Source organism: Lepidochelys olivacea, assembly GCF_965140295.1.
Source record: "Lepidochelys olivacea isolate rLepOli2 genome assembly, chromosome: 1".
NCBI lineage: Eukaryota > Metazoa > Chordata > Testudines > Cheloniidae > Lepidochelys > Lepidochelys olivacea.
Genome location: NC_140411.1, coordinates 283,865,414 through 283,886,859, shown reverse-complemented (window position 1 = coordinate 283,886,859; position 21,446 = coordinate 283,865,414). Strand labels below are relative to the sequence as shown.

The 21,446-nt window shown below is 39.5% G+C and overlaps 1 protein-coding gene across 5 annotated transcripts in view; it reads right to left on the bottom strand.

Moving 5' to 3' along the window:
* The window catches only part of OSBPL8 (oxysterol binding protein like 8), a 189,880-nt gene that overhangs the window by 104,014 nt on the left and 64,420 nt on the right, over window positions 1-21,446 (bottom strand). For 2 of the 5 annotated variants that reach the window (XM_084646369.1, XM_084646370.1), the window contains exon 3: window positions 5,904-5,940. The exons of 1 other annotated variant lie outside the window; for it this stretch is intronic. In XM_084646369.1, coding sequence (XP_084502495.1) covers window positions 5,904-5,940 — 37 coding nt within the window. Of the gene's footprint in view, window positions 1-5,903; window positions 5,941-13,185; window positions 13,210-14,440; window positions 14,535-21,446 lie in introns of those variants that run through there. 2 more of the 5 variants (XM_084646373.1, XM_084646375.1) reach the window with 2 other exon arrangements.

The window sequence follows — 21,446 nt, the reverse complement described above, 5'->3', positions numbered from 1 at the left end:
ACATATCAATCAAAATCACATGTACTCCAAAGGAGGACACTCAGGTTTTTAGTATTAATTGGTTATTTATATAACCATACCAAAGTAACACTGCACAAAACATTGCCAAAGTAAGTTTATCTGAACCAAGAACCTCTTTAGGGGCACTTATATTACCAGTATTATATTTTTAACTTTTCCTAACTTTTTAAAAATCGATGTAGTAGTTGCTACTTTTCAGTTTTTATTTAAGACATAATGAGGAATACTCTTGGTTAGCTGTCACCAGTATCTCAGAATGCTAATCCCTCATAGTGCATGGCTCACTAATACACAGAACTTCATCGATGAATTTAGTACTTTCTTTAGAAAAACCAGTCATCTTTTAAGGAAAAGTTTACCGCCACCCACCCTGTTGAAAGTTTGAAGTTTGCGACGTACCCAACACATACAGTGTTGTAGTACCACTGCAAAGTTCACCTAGTCAAGATACTGAAACAGTGATGGCACACACTCTTATGAAGTCTTGCAAAGATATTCTCTGGAAATATTTGCAAACCGTTCCTTTTGAACTGTTCTGTGGTATAGTGTATGTGTTTAAGTTAGTTTATATGTGCTTCAAGGCAAGGACTTTGTCTTTTAACTGTATTTCCACTTATGAAGCTTTCACATTAGCCTCTTCAATTGAGGGGGCTCTTCAAAAAAAAGTTAATCTGTAAAGCTGAAAGTGATCAACAGAAGAGAAAGGGGTTCAGAGTTGTTAAACTCCAGTGGTATTTTTCAGCATAGTGTTACAGAACAGTAAGAAGGTGAATGGAAAGTTTTCAGTGCACGTGGACTTCTGTCTGTATTGCAGGTAATACAGCACGCACAAGCTAGGAATCATCTGTCTTGTCTATTCCAGAAAATCCCCAAACCTTCCCCCCTAATCGCTATGGGCTCTCCTTTTGGCATGTGCCCGGTAAGCAGGCCAGATGACAGCGTGGGGCCATTTACCCTATGCAAGATCAAAGGGAGCCTCAACTTCTTATTCTGTTATAACAAGTAGCTTTTATTAAGGCCCTGACTTTCAGAAGTGCTGTATATCCACAACTCCAACTGAAGTCAATGGGAGCATCAAGTTCTTGAGCATCTTGGTAAAATTATGCCCTGTATGTCTGCGATGGGCAGTACCCAGAAGCTTTTGAATCCTAATTGGTACAAAGCTCTTTTGGAAACACTTAAGAAACAGCCTAGTTCACTTTAAACGGAAACAAGAATTCAAAAATAATCAAAATGAATATTTTCAAAAGCTATGTACTAAGATAAGTAAATGGAACAATTCCCAAAACAGGCCATTAACATGTTTGGAACCAAAGAAATCATACTGAGGAGTTTAAAAAGGAATAAGAGTGCTAGGAAAGGAAACAAAAATTAGTTACTGGTATAATGAACACGGAGTGTTACCATTTAAAGTAGGCCCTCATTTTGAAGACACTGAACTAATTTATTTCAACTCCCCTTGCAGCTTTGTACTGTAGGACTGGCATCACAACAAAATTAAAGATTGTACACAGGACATGATCCTTTCATGAAATGAGCTGTCCAATATTCCTGCAGTTTGGAACTTGTATTTTTGAAGTATCAATGAAAACTACTAAGCTTTAAATAGCAGTTTCAAGGGTCTATGAGCTCGCAAATCCTAGTTTAAAAAACACTCCTTCCAATACAAATTGCTATATAGTCAACAAGCTGGCCCACTAAGCTCTGTACAACATTTCAGTTACTTAAGACAGTATGGCTGTACAATGATATCAACTATCCTAGAAAGTTTTAATACCTCAAGCTTAATACTACTTATGCAGAAGCAGTCTAGCATTATTTATAGGGCATAGACCATCTAAATAAGATCCATACCTTCATTGCACCCTGTTAAGGTGAGTTATGGTGGATCAGAGCATCATCAAAATCAGTAAATATCAGCTCCCATAAATAGCATACCAGTGATCAAAGAAAACCAGGAGGATCTTCCTTCAACATATTTTAGACTTGGGAATCTGATTATCCAGCAGTTTAAGCAAGAAACAATGTTAATATCTTCTTTTTAAAGAGTGGTGGCCCCCATCACGATGGCAGGCCCCTAACAGTTTTTAATACTGAATATATAAAGATTTAGACCAACTCAGAGGAGATGCTAGTTCAGTTTAGCTGTAAGTATATTTGGACACCAACTCAAACTCAAAAAGTTCATGATGTCTACAGGATTCAGGGCCCTAAAATGGATGTTAGGAAGCATTTCAAAACTGAGCTCTAACTACAATTTTGTTAATTAACTCTGAGTCCTGCTTAGACACCACAGCATCCAGTGCCTCAAACATTGGATTATGGTCACAGTATCCATGTGAAATAGGACAGCGTTATACAGATGGGGAATTCAGACATGGCAAGATTAAATAACTCACCCAAAGCCATTCAGCAAGTCTATACCAGAGCTACGAATTGAATTTCCTTCACCACAATATCATTCTCTCCCCCTACTAGATAGATAGCATTTCAACTTGCTGTTCTCCTTACTTCTCCGGCCCCAGCACCAGATACGAAGAGTGCCACACCTAGGTCCTTGCAGATGAGGAGTAAGAGACTAAGTTCTGGTCTTAAGCTCTGATCCCCACATGAGGGAACATTCCAACACCAGTAAGACCACTGGGCTAGGCCAACAACTCTGTTTTAAGAACATTTTTATTTACCTTTTTCCGTTTCCTCACACTTGCCTCTGATCAGCTGTTAGGATGCTAGTTCACAGCAAGTCAATAACAGAAGATATGAAATGAAGAATTGAAATGAAAAATTACAAATTAGAGTCTTTATGTCAAATTTGCACAGATTCTGCAGTAGAAGCTATTTTAAGCATCTGAAATGGCAAGTTACCTTTTCATTTGTTTCGATATTGAGAATATAGAAAGAGATCTTTAATATAATGCATTGGAAACTCAGTGCCACAATGGATTCCAATAAAATCCTATTCCCAGCACTGTCAACCCTGAGCACTCAAAAAAGCATAACAGCCTGCCAAAGGAAAGTTATGAGATTGGCTTTAAAACAAGATTTTTAGGATGAGGTTTAAAAAAAAAAAATACATTTTAGGTTATTTTTATTTTCCTTCTGGTGTTTAAGGGTTCAACATTTTCAAGCTTTTCTTTGCAGCTCTGAGGCCTAGAAACTTACTTTACATGAGAATCTCAGCTTTCATTAAAAAAAGTAAAAAGAGGACTCCAAGAACTAGGAATTTAAGAGAAATACCAGATACTATGCTACTCAACAGAAATCACATCACAGGAGTTTGCAATGCTTCAATACATAAAAGGCTTCACTCCAGTGAACACTAATATATCAGAATCCCCAAACTCCATATTTAAACAACATTCCAGTTCCAGCCTATATTAAGCAGAGTCTGCAATTTAAAATACATAAAATTCTCATGTAATCAAAGCCTTTAAGAGATCTCTTGTACCACTGTCTCTAGCTCATGAGATGGGAAGTGAAAACTAGAGATGTAACAGAATATCAGAGAACAAGTGTTAATAAGACATCAGTAATTTGAATTTCTTTAAAAAAAATGCCTAATGCATTAATCAGCAGCAATTTAAGCACGCGCCTTCCTAGAACACGTCCTTTAAAGATTAAGCCTCAAGTACTTAGTGCCACCAAACAGTCCTTTATAATAATCAGGCCCAAGCCTTAGAATCTGATTTCCCTTTATTTGAGACTTGTCTCATCTTCAGTTTGAATTTGCTGTATGAACTACATGCAAGCTCCTGATCCTCTCATTTTCCCTTGGTGTTCACTGAAACTGAACTAGTGCTTGGAAAAGTATACTGATCCACTGCATGCATCTGACGAAGTGAGCTGTAGCTCACGAAAGCTTATGCCCAAAGAAATTTCTACTGGCTCTCCAAAGTATTTGAGCTAAAGTAATTAGTGTTCCATTCTCTGGTTTAGCAACTTCCCTTTTTCTAAAAGAGGCCTCTGGAGTGAAGACCTTTCAAGGCAATTAACTGAAGAGCTGTCGTCTTGCAACAAAAAGCCATGACAAAACATGGCCCACAGACACCTTGAGGTAGTTAGTCTTAGAAATGAAACATCTTTTCTCACCAAACCCCCATCCTCAACATAAACACATCTCTTTTGAACTTCAGGTTAAAGGATAGGACAACTGGCCAAATCTCTTCACAATGCACATTCAATGAAACCTCAAATGAGATTTGAAAATCTAAACTTCCAACCTCTTGCTCAAAAGATGGGTTTTTTCAAAACCCCTTCAAAAACAGAAACTTTAGAGGAGACAAATTCAACGCTCTCAAGGTCTCCAGTCTGTCATGTGGAAGCTTTGCTGGGAACTTTCATTGCCAGTTCCAGCCCTCTTATTTACCAAGAGTCATGGTGGATTCTCTCTAACATTTTTTAAATCAAGATTGGATGTTTTTCTAAAAGACATGCTCTAGGATGGATTTTGGGGAAGTGTCACATAGGAGAGCAGACCAGATGATCACAATGGCCCTCTGTGCCCCTGAAATCTATGAATCTTACAAGTCCCAGGATGACTGGTCCTTTAACCGGGCCAACCCATCTTAGCTTGCATTCCCCAACCCCTGGACAAAATAAGCAAAGTCGCATGACAAGCAGGCATTGTGGGATGGAGAGAAAGCAGAAGCCAGGGGAGAGACTCAAGACAGAGAATGGTGAATCCTAGCAAAAAGCCCTGGGAGTTGCTGTTGGTAGACAGTAAGGCAAGACTCAAAAAAGCCCAGGAAAAGATCAGCTGAGAAGACTGAACTTTAGGAAGGAGGGGTGGGCCTAGCTTGAGACTGGCCGAAGATTCTGTTTTGTGTTTATTTGGACTTGGATACCCTGGAAAGAATGAAATTTTTCTTTAATGATTTTGCCGGAGGGCCAAGTCACCACAGCAACAAAACCAGGCTACAAAATTGGGAGAACCAGACTGAGTAAAGAGAAACTGAGGCAGCAGTTAGCCCATGACCAGAATAGTGAGCTGGTGCTGCTACAAGAACTAAAAATAAAATTCTGTGAGGAACAAAAAGGCGGCACCACGGTAAAAATGAAAGTACATCTAACACCTTAAACTAAATTAAAACCGACCTACCCATCTGCATGTGACTGAAGATAACAGTATTTGCAAATCGTTTTCAGCAGTAGATAACTTACTTCATTTCACTTTAACAGTTTGAAGGAAAAAGCAATATACAAAACCCCAAACTGATTTGAAAATTTTCTAACAGTAGCATTCCCATAGGTCAATGGCTTTTTATTAAATGGTATTTTAGTAATAATGCATCCAAACTAGTCTCCCTTGCATGTTGGGATACCTCTTTTTATTCACACTTCAGGATGTGAGAGGGCTTTTTATTAAAACTAATTGGACAACAAGGTACTGAAAGCAAACACTGCCCTATCACTGTACTAGCTTAAAATAAAACAAGCTGCTTCCACCTGTCCTTTTTATTGTTTATATTACGGTAGCACTTGGAGGCCCCAACTCAGATTAGAGCCCAGCTGCGTTAGGCACTCTATAAACAGAGTGAAAAGACAGTCCTTTCTTTTCAAGTGATAAATATTTCCATTTTAACTTCAGAACTCCAGATGGAGTGTTCAAAGGATTCGTATTTTTCTAGCCATGACTGAAGAAGAACAACACTTCCTATGAATTGTGGTGTTTTTTTAAATTTACCATATACCTACAAACAAGATCAACAAGCAGAATAAAGTATTTCTCTAACAGTTGTTGTCCTTGTTATCTCAGTTCTTCAGTTAGGTCATGACACACATGAAACCTTAGTGTTATGTCCACTGGCCCATGTGCTCACACAAGAAGATGGTGACCTTGCCTAATATGCCCAAACATCCTATAGAAGAAGTTAGTCACTTACTTGATGGTCCATGAGAGTCTTTGATCTCACCATGATTCTGCAAGTGCAATGTAATTGGAGAACGAAGAACAGCGAACAAAAAAAGTCCAGGCCAGGAAGAAGCAAAATGCGCAGAGACGTCAGCAACAGCAGCAAAAGGAAAGAGGAAGCACAACGAAAACAGAGTTAGTTTATCACTAAAATACAACATGCACATCAATATTAAGGGAAGACTTCAAAAGGACTTAACAGTTCAGAAACAAAACAACGTTGAAGCAACAAAACTGACAAATATGCTTATAGGAAGCCATTATTAGCTTGGATACAGTTAGTGAGCAGCTAACATCCCTTTTTAGATAGGCAAAAGTAGGTCTTCTGAAAGACATTCAGCAATTTAGTATTCTCATTACAACAGAAAGTGTCTCAAGATCAATAGTTAAGTTTGTTTCAGAAAACCACAACGTCCTATGAAAGAGTTCGTATTCTAGGACAATCCACCTAAAACAACAGATCGTTTTTCTCAAATTGTACATGCAAACACAAACATTCCTAAAAGCTCATTAAATGTGCAGCACCCACTAGTATGATGCATCCAAGCATAACCATTGATGCAAAATTATTATTTTAGAAGCCTCAGTGTTTTAGTTCAGTAAGCACAGGTACCCACACAGCATATTTTTCCTGTGTAGGAAACAAGACAAACAATGGAAACAAGAGTTAAACAAGAAGCATTGTGTCCGTGCATCTCCAAAGAACTGTAAGCTGTAACACAAATTTCCTCCCACCTAAGTCTCCACTGAATTATATATCATTGTAATCACTGCAGGAGGATGGAGTAGTTATAAAATAACAGCCCACCCCACCTCACTTTTTTGGGGATGGGGGGGTAATTTGACTTGTATTATTAATCATTTATATTCCATTCGTATCCAAAGCCCCAGTCAGGATCAGGACCCCTTGGGCTGGGTGCTGTATAGATATAAGATATGATCCATCCCTGTCCCCAAGTGCTTACCATTTTAAAAGAAACTTAATGGTGGGATCAAAGGATAAAACAAGCATAGTGACATGCCCGCTATTGGGGAAGAGATATCCCCAATTGCTCCTCTGCTAAACTATAGTTTATCTTTTCAATTTTAGCTCTTTCCTAGTCTAGTTTTGTGTGCATGATTTAAACAGCACTGTTGCACATCTGACTAACTTTTTTCAAATAAAAAAAAAAGTATAAAATCCAATGCTTTGGAAAGCCCAACCAGAACCCTACCCAATGTTCACTGCCAATGGCAAACTCTAGCCATATTTTAAAAAGGGTATCAGGTTTGCCTCCATGTCAGCAAAAATGAGCCCATGTCACCCCCAGAAGCTCCCAAGTCTGTGAGGGTGTATCAGAAGGAGTCTCTTGCCTCCTGAAGAACATGGCCACGTCCCTAGTTAGCGATGGGGGTTCCTGTGCCAATTAGAGAGGTTAATACTCAGTTCAAAAAATGTCATTACTATTGTAACAAGATCAGTAAAAAAAGAAACAACTTCAAATTCTTCAGTTTGTTTACTGGGCCCATTTGGAAGCACATTCTGTATAGTCCATTTCAGTTTTTCCTGTTTAGTCAGGCAGTTAGTTTCACCCTGTTTGCCTGGATCCTTCATAGAGTATCAGGTGAGAGAAAGAACATGTTTTTAAATAGGGGAATGTGAGAGCGAAACCCCCAGAAGTTAAAGGAAACTTGGGAACTGAAATAGTATCAAACTCATTTTTAAAAAACTGGACATATATCAAGTCGGTTTCTCTTTAACTGCTTAATACAGTACGATAGCATACCTAAAATGGGAACATAATACATGTTATCATCGCAAATGGGATTATATTACCTTACTGTTTTTAGATTTGAGAAAGTGCCAAGGGCAACAGAACAGCAGAGAGGCATGCAGTAATACAGCAACGGTGTAAGAATTAATTCAGTCTGAATGAGTCAGAACACCAAGCCTTTCCTGATCAGCACCACTCTGCTGCATCTGCCAGTTCACACTAAGAGCTTTAAAGCAAAAGGGGGAGTTGGGAGCGATTGGAAACAAAGTACTAATGAACAAACATACAGCAATGAGAGGATACTGCAACTTAAGCTTCTTAATCAATCAGCGTTTCTCAAATATGGCAACCGGGGGTTTCCATGCAGCCACAACAGCTTCCTGAGCGGTGATTTGGGGGGGGTGGGGGGAGCGCAAAGCGTCTGCCCCTCCCCCTTCCTTCTCTGTTCCTCCTGGATGCACAGCCCTGCATGGCCCCTGGAGACAGGTGGGGGACAACACTGCAGGAGTACAGGGAGTTATCTACCTGGGGGTGGGGGGGGGGGGCAATGAGGCTCAGGCTTCAGCCCCGGGGTGGTTGGGAGGCAGGCTCCAGAGGCGGGACTTAGGGAGCCTGGCTGTGCGGGCCAGGGCTCCAGCCATGAGGCTTCAGGCGCTAACTCCCAGCTCTGGCCACGCAGCCCTGGCCTTTGGCCATGGGGCTTCAGTTCAGGCTCCAACCCCTGGCCACGCAGCAGCAGGCTCCAATCCCTGTCTCTGGCCACACAGTGCTGACCCAGGGCACCGATCCCTGACCCAGTGGCAGCTGGCCCCAGGCACCGACCCCCAGTCACGTGCTCCAACCCCCAGACCTGGCCACTGACTCATAGTCCCAGCACCGTGGCAGTGGGCACTGATACCCGGGCACGTGGCAGCAAGCACTGGCCTCGGGTGTGCGCCGATCCCCGGCCCCGGGCGTGCGCTGATCCCCAGGCACGTGGCAGCAGGTGCTAGCTTCAGCCTCCTGGCAGTCAGCACTGTCCCTGGGCTTTAACTCCCTGTCCCAGCCATGCAGCTCCTGCTCCGGGCACAGGCACTGGCCCCCTCCTCAGCTGTGCAGCTCCTACCCCCAGCTCCGGGCTCTGGCTGTGGGCACCGACACCTGGCTGCGCAACTGCGGGGCTCACCACCCACCCTCCTTTCTCTGGGCTCCACATCCATGCCCCCACACCCCATCACTCCTGGACCCCACCGCCTTCCTGTCCCAGAATCTACCCCTCCATAGCCCCGGGCCTCCACTGCCTCCATTTCCAATCCCCTCCTGTCCCCCATCCAGGGTGTAATTTGTCCTGGGACTTGCTGAGAAAAGTGATATTAACATGCAAGTATCACTTCTCACAGTAATATTTTTATTGAGTCTGGGGAAAAAAAACCTCCATGAATAAATTACAATCATGCGGATGTGTATATGTGCTATTTATTTGTTTTTCCTAAAGTTAATAAAGTATTTTAGGAGAAAGTGTCAGTGTGGCCACAAGCAAGAGCTGGTGGCCGCACACAGAGGCCACCAAAAAATTTGTTGCGAGAACCTCTGCGGATGGTCTGTACTCTCATAGTGGTGAAATATACAGTGAAAAAGCACAGTAGCAGTCTTTACACCACTAACTACCTCTCAAGTACTGTCTTGACCAAGTAACAACATTAGAATTATACAGCATGGAGCAGGAGAGCTGGTCACCTGAGATGACTAAGACCTTTTATAGAAATATTTTAGCACTGTGTGGTTAACCCTTGGACTGATACAAAGAGCTCCTATGCTATAGGATGAAACACAAGTCTAACTCTGTTCCTGATCTTCACCAATGAACACAGTGTTTATACTGATAGATTGGATTCCACGCTGCCCAAGCACCAGCCTGAACTATAGATACAGTGCATCTACACTGAACAACACAGAAGTATATATTTGTAATCTAGAGTCTTAACTGAAGATAACCTCTTTTCAGGATCTATTCTGGATACAAGAGACCTCTGTTTACTTCACAGAATCCTTCATGTGTCATCTGTATCATCTGGAGTCCATACTGAAATGTGTTATTTGCAGTAATAAGTCTCCTAAAGGGATAAAATGTCAGGATAGACTTTTACCTAAATTGACAGGCTCAGAGAAGTGAACAAAATAGCACCAGGGATTCTGTTATTTTCTCCCCATGATTTCTATATTAAACATGCTCATTTTATTTATTATTATTATTTTTTAAACTGCCATCTCTGCAAACAACCGACACTCAGAGTCAAGCTTGGTTCTCTCTCACATGGTCACCAGTAAAAAAAGCTTTTAGTGGTCAAATTAGGCCCCTCTAACACCTGTGCAAGTCCCACCACCTTCACTGAATTAGCTCATGTTGAGCACTTCTGTTAATACACAAGATGAAACAGAATCCATCTTCTTCTCCTACTGCTGTTTTGGCTTTGCAAGTTTAAAAGGAGCAAAAAGCAGAAAGAACTGTCACTAGAGACAGCAACCATAACCCTGATTACACACAAGAAAGTCTTTAGATAGTCGTTCCTTCAGGTTTAAACTCATTTTAAAGAAGGGTAAGCCTAAAATTAGACCTACTACCTGTTTTGTTGTGTGAAATTACTTTCTGGTTTGATGCATTTGTGATCAGGATAAATAACAAACATAAACCCTAAGCTCTTGATGGAAAAAGAATGGAAAAAGAACTGAACAATTTAATATGTACTATAAACTAAATTTTAAATTATATACAAAACTATCACAAATCATTGACAGAATACACGTTACCTTAAGAATGACATTTTAAAAACTGAAAGGAAAGATTTTAAGCCTGTCAGGACCTACTGTCAGGGATTTTTCCTGCAAAAGAAGATTGAGTATCTGCTAAAACAATACAGAAAAGCGGCAGTCTAAAGACTACTTTAGGATACCTGTAATGTTCAACTGTTGCAGGGGTAAGTGATCCTGAATTCAAATACTAGCCGGAAACACAAATGTCCAAGTACCAAACATTTGTTTTAAAAATATTTTATGTCTGCATACAAATTCACCTACTAAAGACTTGTCCTCATACAAATATGCATCAGTTAGAACAAGTTATTTAAACTAGTACAAGTTTGTGTATTGATATTAAGGCTGCTTGAAAATTTTCAGTCAAAAACTTATTCAACTGGAAAACTGGAGTTTCAACTAAACATGATCCACAGTCTCTTCTTTCTATGTATGTTTAGAGATTTGAACTAAAAACTGATTTGTTTGGGGGGGGGGGGAGAGGGTAATGAAAAGTTGAAGTTTTCTGTAAGAGAAAAACAAACTAAACCAACAGAGAGTCTACTAGAACTGTTGGAAAATGGCTTTAATAATCCTTAGTTCTGAATATCTTAAAAAACCCATTTAAACTATCATTCTATACCTTATTTCTATGCAAACTTGAAAAGGTTTACCTAAATTGGTTAAAAAATGTATGTTTAATTAGTCAAACCACTGCAAGTTTGCATATGAATAAGGTGTACAATGATAGTTTTTAATATCTTAAAAACCACTTGAGAAAACTTGATTGCCCATATGTATTTTCAGTCCCACCCCTGCACATAAAATCAGAGGAGGAGGATTTGTATATATAGGATCTAATTCTCCAACTTGAAAAGCTGTAAAAGGTCACCACATTCTGGAACAGACACACCAGGGAAGAGGGGAAAGCTTGAGCCCTCAGGGATCCAGAGATTATGTCTTTGATGAAATTCTTTTGCAGGAAATATCAACTAAGTTTCTGGACAAAGTAGCCAAAAAAGTTTGCCCTACATCCCATGGGAAAAACAGAATGGCTACACCATATAAGGATGGAAACAGGCACCTCTTTCATAGGTGTAGCTGGAGATACAAGTTCACGAGTGCCCTGCTGCCAGATAGGTCATGGAGCATTAACGTGCACAGGTGCATCAGACAGCCTCTGTCCTGTATGTTGCTCTGACGGAGGCAGGAATCCAAAACTGGAAACGCAAAAGAAGGACCCCCTAGTAATTGGCAGTCATCTGTCAGAGCAAGGAGGAAGGACTGAGTCCTGTGTTGCCACAGATCAAACCACAGAAAGTTTCATATCCAGAAACAGTCATGGGCTCACTTTTAGCCAGAAAAATTCTCCAATACTCAGATACTTCATAAACATGCCATAAAGCTGTGTGAAACATGCATTCTCCTTTCCAGAATCTAGAGGGACTATTCAATATTTTCCAATAAATACTTAATTTTTTAAGATAAGTGAGCAATAGTCTTTAGAAAAAACATTAAAATAAGTTTAATATATACACTTGTTATAAATAAGACCCTTTTTTTAAGCTCAGCGTTAAGTTGCTGTTTGTTCACCTAAACTGCTCATGATTAAGCACACATACCTATGTAAACTTAATTGTCTTTTCTTCGTGGACTATGGATATTATGTTGCCTGTATATAACAGAAAGATAAAGACCAAGGGTAAAATTTTCAAAAGCACCTGAGTCACTCAGATGATTAAGTCCCATTGGACTTCCAGTAGGATTTAGCTGCTTTTGAAAATTTTACACAACCAGATTGTTAAAGGATTTATTTTAAAAAGGATCATCTCACTGTCAGAGGTCAATAATTAAGGCTATTTTTGCAAACTACTGTTTATTACCAAATTTAGTCTATTTTGGTCAATTTCACAGTCATGGGATTTTAAAAATCGTAAATGTCATGATGATTTCAGATATTTAAATCTGAAATTTCATGGTGTTGTAATTGTAGTCTTCTGTGCATATATATCAAAACCTTACCACCAGAGCTGAACCTGAACCTAAACCTAAGTGATCATCCCAAACTGTATTTACTAATTTCTCAGACTGATTTAAATAGCATATGTAGATCAATGTTTATAAACCATTTCTATTATTTGACCTTTAATGGTTACAAAAAAATGCTGGACTGATAAGACTTGAAGAGTGACAATGGAATTTATCTCAGTGCTGATCCTCTAGCCACTCTATCCCATCCCTGTTGCCAGGGTCTCCTGTGGAAAGCAAGAAGAACAGGCTCTGCACCTCCTGCAAGGGGCTCTTTTCCATGGAGTCTTGGGGTAAACCCTTTTATTTGTATCAGCAAAGTGGGCCATGAATTTCTAATAGTAACAGAACAAGTACACACTGAAAACTTCTTTTTAAAGTTGTACCTAACATTTTTGTAAGAGATATTGGAGGACAGAGTACCCTTATCTGTAAATTTCCTGGTTTTCTAGTATCAGAATTTAGGCATTTAAGCTCCCACATTCAGGAAGAGCACAATGACTATGGGTAGCTTGGTGTGGCCACAATCGTAACTCCACCTTAAAGTCTGCCTGGTGAACGTCGTTAGTTTAAAGTAGTGACATAGGATAAGGCAGCAAAAAAGCTAGGGGCTCTCTAACTTCCTACAGACTTGTCTACCCATGGCAGTCCCTCTATACATTCTAGGAAAAACCCACTTTCCTCCAAAGTACTCCTGCTCACCTCCGATCCAGTCTGCAAATCCAGAAAGCAACAATCATCCGAGCTGCAGCTGTTTGGGGGATGGCAGCAGCGCCTGCCCTCCTGGCCCACAGCTCGTCTTCCCCATAATTGCAATCTCCTCCTGATTGCCCCCACTTCTGAGATCACTTCCTTCTGTGTCTCAGCCACTAACACAGCCTGTCAAGCAGCCTCACTTATGAGCCCTTTTTCCCAGTAACAACCCTCACTAGAATCCTGTAATATTTTGAGCTCTCTCTGCAGGGGAGAAGGCAGGATGCTCACCTCAGATTTTATAAATGAAAATTTAGGATTTCTGTTGTACCCTTATGAATTCACAGGAACCTGGTTATCTTTAGCATTTTCCTCTTTTTGGAGCTGCAAGACTTAATGCTTCATGTTTCATGCAACTAAATTTTGGTATCATAGATTAAAAATCTTGCTTAGGAGAGTTTGGTAAACTAAGTTCATGTCCCTCCCCCCCGACCCTCTATTTTTATTAAGGGGAAAAAAGTGTTAGAAAGCTTTTGCAACTTTGAAAATATCTTTTTTGTGTGGTCACCTCTGTCAGAAACCCCCTTGTTCAAAAGACCTAAATTTTGGTATATTTTGTAAAGAAGCTCAAGACTTGTTGTTACCGATTTTCAGACTTAGTTGACTTAATAGATTTTAGCAAGAGAGCAAAATATGGCTTTAAAACAGTAACATAACTGTAACCTTTATGGAAAAGCTACTGCTTTTTCATGATAGACCAATAACTGTCCAAAGAGCTGATTATACAACTTGAATACAAATAACGAAGAACCCACAGTTGAACATTAAAATAACAGTGTAACAGTAAGTTTCATCTATTGTACAAATCAAAGATTGGTAAAAAAAAGCTTACATTTCATACACAACAGTTGCAAATGCAGCAAACAGTTTTGCTTCAGATAAAGTTTTGTTCTTTTCATAGAATGGCTTTATGTACATAAAACAAATGTTCCTGTCCTAAACAGCTCTTCCAGTCAGCAATAAGATTACATTTTGATATAATTTAGGTTGTACGCTCCCTTGAGAGTGTGTCCAGACTTTCAGATTCTCTGTATAGCCCATCAATAGCCCAAGAAGAACAGTTACAAGGTTTTCTGAAGTTCTTTAAGTTTGACAAATATAATCACAAAGTTTGTAGGACTGTTTCATTTGACCAATATACTAACAATTTCAAGTAGAGGGGCAGAGTGGGGAGGGGAAAGTAGTAATATTAGAGATACTTTACCACACTTCATTGCTTCCATAAGAGCTACATATGAAAATGCAACCCAAGAAGTTGTTAGACAACAAAGAAGAACCAAAGCTATATTACTGGTTCACAGTTCTACAGAGGCAATATTAAGATAGCTTTCTGCTTTAGAGCAACAAAAATATACAATACAAATAATTAACAGATGAACAGTTTTCTAGTCAGAACTAAAACAGTCTTGTTTTATTTTAAAAACCTTTTACCTAGCGTTCAAGTTATACATTTGTGTGCTAGATGATGAATAACAGGTTCCTGTCAATATTTAAAAGAAAAGTGCCATGAACATCAAAAATGTGTCTTGCCTCCCCTTTACCCTCTTGGAAGTTTTTAAACAAATAACTCATCTACAGTTAGATATTCTGCACATTACTGTCCCTAACCTCTTACATTCAATCTTAACACAATTCAAGGTATCCACTACTTTTAAGGGTGCACACAAGACTGGACTTGTGTAGGCTCCTCCTCACCACCCTTTTCATTTCTCCAAAAATATCAAATTTAAAATCATCTGTCTCACACCACTTTCAACTGTGTCACCTTTCCCTTAAATCTGATCACTGGTTTCTTTCCACATCAACCTTCAAACTCTGTTCAACTTGAAGGCTTTAAGATCTGCCCCCACCTGCCTGGCTATCACCTCTTATCTTCCATCTCTAAGGCCTCTATGCCAACCACTTTCACTTTATCTCCTTCATACTTGCAATAATATGTCTTTTCTTGAACCACCCCATGCCCAAACATCCTCTCCCTATATGCCAAGAAGTCTCGCTCTACTCCCAATTCCTCCTCAGATCTTACTTTTCAGTTAGCCTTTCGTCACTTTCTCTGATTTGGAATTATCTGCTCCCATTGCTGTTCCTAAAAATAGATAATTTTTTTTTTAGAATAAAGACAAGCAGCAAAACATCTGCTACCATGGAAATTACACTTTCTTCCCATTCCCACACCATCAGCAAGTTCCCTTTTCATTATCACTTAAACTACATTTTGGGGCCAGAATCATATTTATGTTTGAACAATGCAGAAATAAAGTTGTTCAGAGATACAGCCACCCTGTCAAAAGGAAAAACGTATACCTCAAAAAGGCAAAGATGAATAAAATATCATAATGGTCAAAGATTAAATTGTCTTAAGCAGAAAAGCCTTGCAGATAGTTATAGGGACTCTAGAATATACAGAGGAAGGGAGGTCCTTAAGACTGAATCTGTCCCTAAACAAATATGACCTTGTTCTTACTCAAAACCAAATGAAACACGGACAGAGTAGGATAACCAACTCAGCCGTAGGAGCGAAAAATCAAAAACAAAACAAGAACAAAAGTGGAAATGATTTATCAAGTAGAACTCATGCCTAGATCACAGTTTAAACTAGCATTATACATTTGAATTTAGTCCATTAATTTCTCAGCACCCAGTACACAGTGCATGTGTTTTAGATTCCCTCTATTGATTGCACATTCAAAACATACCATGTCAACAGTAGCCTTTTTCTCCAAAATAATTCCTGCTATTCTTAGCCCCACTTCAGCTCCACCAGTATTATGATGGCCTGTGACTGAAAGCACTTTTACCACCATGTGGGCCAATTATGGTCATAGCAGGTCTACACAAGATGATGATAAAGACACAACTGGCTACCAGTCTCTTACCTATATTGACACTCCCACTACTGCTACCGCCAGGGAAGCTGAAACAGTGGGAAGTTTAAGAAAAAGAGGCTAGTATAAACCAGGATATTTTGATACTTGGTTTTTGAATTAATAAATTGTATTAAATTCCAAGTCTGTGCACTCCAAGATGCATTATACAGTTTGATATTGGTAGCATAAAGGCCCAGCAGAATGGCAGCTAGGGATGGAGGATCACTTCTGATGTCATCTTAGAAATATTGGAAGTTATGTTTCTTACAATTAAAGCATATGTAATTAAGATTAAGGGACTCAACCTTGTATAGGGACATATGATATAGGGTGAATGCACTGTCATTGTTCTATGGAGAAGAGGTGGTGCTCCCTCTGCAAAAGTGGGAGGAGGTGGCACCTCCCCTCAGGGGGAGGGGAAGTGATGGAGGAGAAGAGGGGGGAACATTTGAGGGACAGAGGCAGATGGGGAGAACCTGAGGGAGAGTCTGAGAGAAACTGTGAGTAACCCAAGAGAAACAGGGTGAGGGGAGAGGACAGCCAGAGTGTCATAGAGAAACCGGGACTGAGAGAAACTGATAGTAAGTGGAGAGGCTGAGATTGGGCAGGACAGACAGATGTGCAGGAGAGGATCCAGTCAGTTTAAAGCTGGCTGGTCAAGTCAATCCATGTTTAATCGCGTGTTCTTGAGCATCCATTCCTTTATGTTCCTGATCATTGGATCTAGTCATTCCTATCATTGATTCCAAAGGTCCTTCAGATCCAGTGGGTCTGGTCTAACATGCACCCTAGCAAGCAAGCATCTCTGGAGTCAAGACCATCTCTTCAGGAAGTCACAAGAGATGCTTGAGTCTCGGAGACTGACTTTGGTGTAAGAGAGTACCCTGTGAGATATTTGGGGAAACGGGAACCTTGAACTAAAAATAACAACAACCTATAAGATAATAGCCTGTGCAGAGACAGAGATTTTTTTTTTATTTAGAGGGTTATATTTAGTTAAGTAGACTTAGCAGTAAGTTAGTATGCGCGTGCATTTGAACACACATGTGCATGTATGTGGGTATTTGAATCAGGTTTTTAATTATATACTTCATATATTAAACATTATTGTAAGTACGTGAAGTCCAGTTCTGTTTGTTCCAGTGTAAATAAAATCCCTGTTATTTTTGTTGGATGATCACTTTTATTATTTTATCTATCATTCAACAATATTCTACCACAGTGTAATTCCCTCCCACAATCTCTCACCTGCTGAGTAAATTATACCATCATTGCAATGGACCACTGCTAAACCTTTGTCAGTGTATTTCAAATTATAAACACAATAACCCTACTCTGAGAGGTCAGTTTACACATAGCACACAATATCTGCATGTGACCTGGAGAACATTATATTATGCTGCAGTTGTTGCATAGTTGCAATAATGAACCTATGGCTCTACAAGAAAAAACTACCAGGAGAGAAAGAAAGAGGAAGAATGACCCTGAACAAGTCATCTGTACCTCAGTTCTTCTGTATGTAAAATGGGAATAATACTTCCTTTTCCCCCACCCTGGATCTATTTAGTTTGTATGCTTTTCAGGGCAGGTATTGTCTTATTAGGTGTATGTGAAGCGCTTAGCACAACAGGGCCTCAATCTGTATGTGGGACCCCAGGTGCTACTATTAATACCACTAACAAAAAAGTTCAGAATTGGGAAGGATTTCGGCTGATTGAATTTTAATGTTCATAGGCAAGTTTTGGCCAAGCAGTATTCCAACTTCAGAAGGCACCACCACCTAATCTTCATCTAAACACTCAAAATATAGCTAGAGAATGCTCAGATTAGAATCCATTTAAATCACCCACAAAAAGGGAAAAGAAGGTGCGAAATAAAACACATCATTGAGAACAGAAGATTAGGATGTTTAAAACATACTAACTTTGTTGGTTGCACAACAGCAGAGCCTCAGTGTATCTTATGTCTTTTGAGACATGCTTAAAAAAAACAAAAAAAAAAACCCTTTATACTAACATTTCCTACTTTTAAAATTCATTTCTAAAACCAAGCCCAGCCAATCCACACACAGGAGTTACCACATCTCATGAGTCATGCAAAAATCACAGTTCAGGCTTTTGGACAACAATTCCCAGAACCCCCAACTCTACTCCAGAGGCACCAAGTTACTTTACGGGAAGAGAAGTTAAAGATATTTCTCTGCAGTTCCATGAACAAAGCTTGAGATAAACAAAAGGAAAAAAAAAAGTTTTCAAGGGTTCCAAAATTGAAACAAGATTCACATGTGAAAAACTGATATTATTGTGCCCTCTTGATCATGCATTTCAATACCACCACCCAAATACACAAGCTACAACCAAACTATTCTGAAGCAAGAATTAAAGTTGAGAGTTTGAGAACTGCATCACCAGAACAGCTAGGAGAGTTAGTATAGGTGCTTTTTTCTAACTAAATTACTAGCTCTTTTGAGCTTCCCCATTTTCCAAATGCATGCACAGAATACACACGGACTTTAATTGGACAAGAAAGCCATACTCTAAAAGCCACAGAAGTGTACAGCCTATTGTTTGCTCTCTACCAACCCAGCAATTGAGTCTAGGTGGATGACATGAGATGTCTTCTGCTATGGACCAACAGCAGAGCTGTAGCATGAGTTCGATCCTGCCACCAGTCCTACTCCAAGATCTCCTCCCTCACCAGCAGAGGGGAGGGCATGAACTGTAGAGTTCAAACACTCACAGTATACACAAAATATTAAAAGAAATTGAGTCATGAGTTACTTTCCCACTCACATTTGTGATCACACTGATCACTTCCCACTGTGGTAACTACAGCTATTGCTTAGGTGGGAAAGTAATATTAGGCAATTTTTTTTTTGTCATCTTTACTCCAATAATGGCTCATCTTTTGAAGAAAAGGAATCACACTGCATGTTTATGTTCTTATATGATTGTACCCCCCGCCTCCTGTTCTTCTCAGCTTAAAAAAGAATAGCCAGCACAATGTAAACTAGCCAGTAAGCGGCCCATTGACCCCAATTTGGGAACATCTGCTCTAGATTATACATCCCAATGTGAATGAACAGAATCCTAGTCAATACATGCATCAATTGAAGGCCAGCCTGAGCTTGGATCCTGTGATTAACCCACAGATTTCAGAACATATGAAAGTCACAGGAAACTACAAAAGCCTATGAAAAGCTCAGTAGTTCAGCCTTCTTACAATTTAGAGCACCATGGCAGTCCAGTGCTTCTGTACAGAGGCAGAATTCTCTCCAGTCTGAAGAAGGGAAATACAGTACTATGTGACTCGGGCAATAGAAAATTTAAGTCATCATTTATTTCCCCCAGTACTAGAACAAAAGCAACCAGGTCACAGCACACCAAGATTAAGTGAAGGAATTTTTTTTAAAAGCCCTTATTAGCCAGCCAATCCGGGAGGTCTGGCAGTCCTATTCATAGTCCTCTGGAAGGAGAGCTTTCAAAAATACAAAACCTGTAAGATGTCGGCTATTTGTGCACAAAGGATTTTCAAAACTAAGAAGGAAATGAAATATTGTACTGATCCTAAATGCAGTAGTAATATTTCTGTATTGATTTTCAAATACTTTAAGCAAATCAAAAGCTTCAGGCAATGTTAAACTAAAATGTATAGTAGTCTAAGAAATTAGATACTGTACTTAGATAAGGTTTGACCCCAAAAGAGAAACTTTTAATTGTGCTGACAGTTTGAAAAACACTTCTAACACAATAGCTGTGGTAAAAAATAGAGACATGAAAATGATACTTCACACTCTGCCTATAATCAAGGTACACATTTGTCAAACTTAATTGCTATTGTAAGTATTAATCTGGCAAGCAATGCTGAACAGTGGAAAAAAGTACTTAACACTAAATAAAATGTTAACATTAACATCAGTTCTGAGGAGAATTCACAACATTTTAGATTTAGGGCTTGTCTTCTCTGCCCTGCAGTTCAGACATTGGGAGCGTGAACAGCAGTATGCACCAAAGTGCTGCATTGTAATTCTCCCATGTGATCCGAGTGGGCACAAGCTAAAAGGTTCCTAGTTCACATTAATGTAGTTCTATTCAAACAGGACTACATTAACGCAAACCAGGGTCCACCTGGGGGAATTAGAGTGCAGCACTTTGGTGCGCAGTGCTCTTCACACCCACCACAGTCCAAACCGCAGGATAGTGTATCCGTAGCCTTAATGAACTTAGAAAAACCTACTCTATAGATCTCATTTTTAAAGCATGTCAAGGAGGTCCACTACCACACACTTGAAGTTGGCTGCATTGCCTTCCAATTTACCTTATCTCTATATTTGCTAAATGTTGATAACAGAGGAAAGGTGCAGGATTCTCATCATTGCAAATAAGGCACCATGACCACAGGACATATTTTAGAGGAACAGGGAGTTTCTTCAAACAGGCCCTATATTGTGGTTGACTTCTGATGTACAAGGTGTGAACAAAGGGCATGGAAAGGAGAGTACCCTCTCCCATGGAGGAGTTCAATTCTGAATGATGTCAAGTATCAGAGGGGTAGCCGTATTAGTCTGTATCCACATGCATCTGAAGAAGTGGGTTTCTTACCCACAAAGCTTATGCCCAAATAAATCTGTTAGTCTTTAAGGTGCCACCAGACTCCTCGTAATTCTGAATGAGCAAGGAGAGATCCAACACTGTTGTAGGCTGTAAAGTAGCTCACTTTATACTCATCTCCAGATAGAAGCACATTTTCCATATTATTGATTGTGTCCTGGTAAAACAGCTGCTTTAGATTACTTATTTCTATGGCCCAAATACTGCTGTAAGATTTTCTTTTTGCTTTTATTGGTGACCAAAAAGTTTTATCATGTAAGTCAAAAAAAATTCTTGAATTAATTCAAGCATTCCTTTATTCTCACTAAAGAAAGGAAAGATTCTAAGTGAGTTTTGCTTTGTTTTTGAAGGGAGGTGATTAGCTCAGAAAATGACTTCAGAAGAAAAAAAAGTCACATCCCACTAGACCATACTGTAGGTAACAGGCCCCTCATGGAAATTCATTTAGTATTGGACTCTTTACCAAGTAAATGACAATCTTTTAAACAATTGTCCATGTGGAGGGAAGAAGATCAAAAGCTATATCTTTCCCCTAGATATAATAAACATCCCCACCCCCCTCCACCAAAAAAAAAAAAACATTAGGGCATCTTGTGTCATCAAAACCTCACAAATAAGCTTGGATGATTTTTTTTTCGGTAATCTTAAACGATAATATTTTAAGTTATTTTTACTGATTTAAGTTTTCACAGTAACGCAAAATTATGGCTTCAGCATTTTTCTGATTTTTATT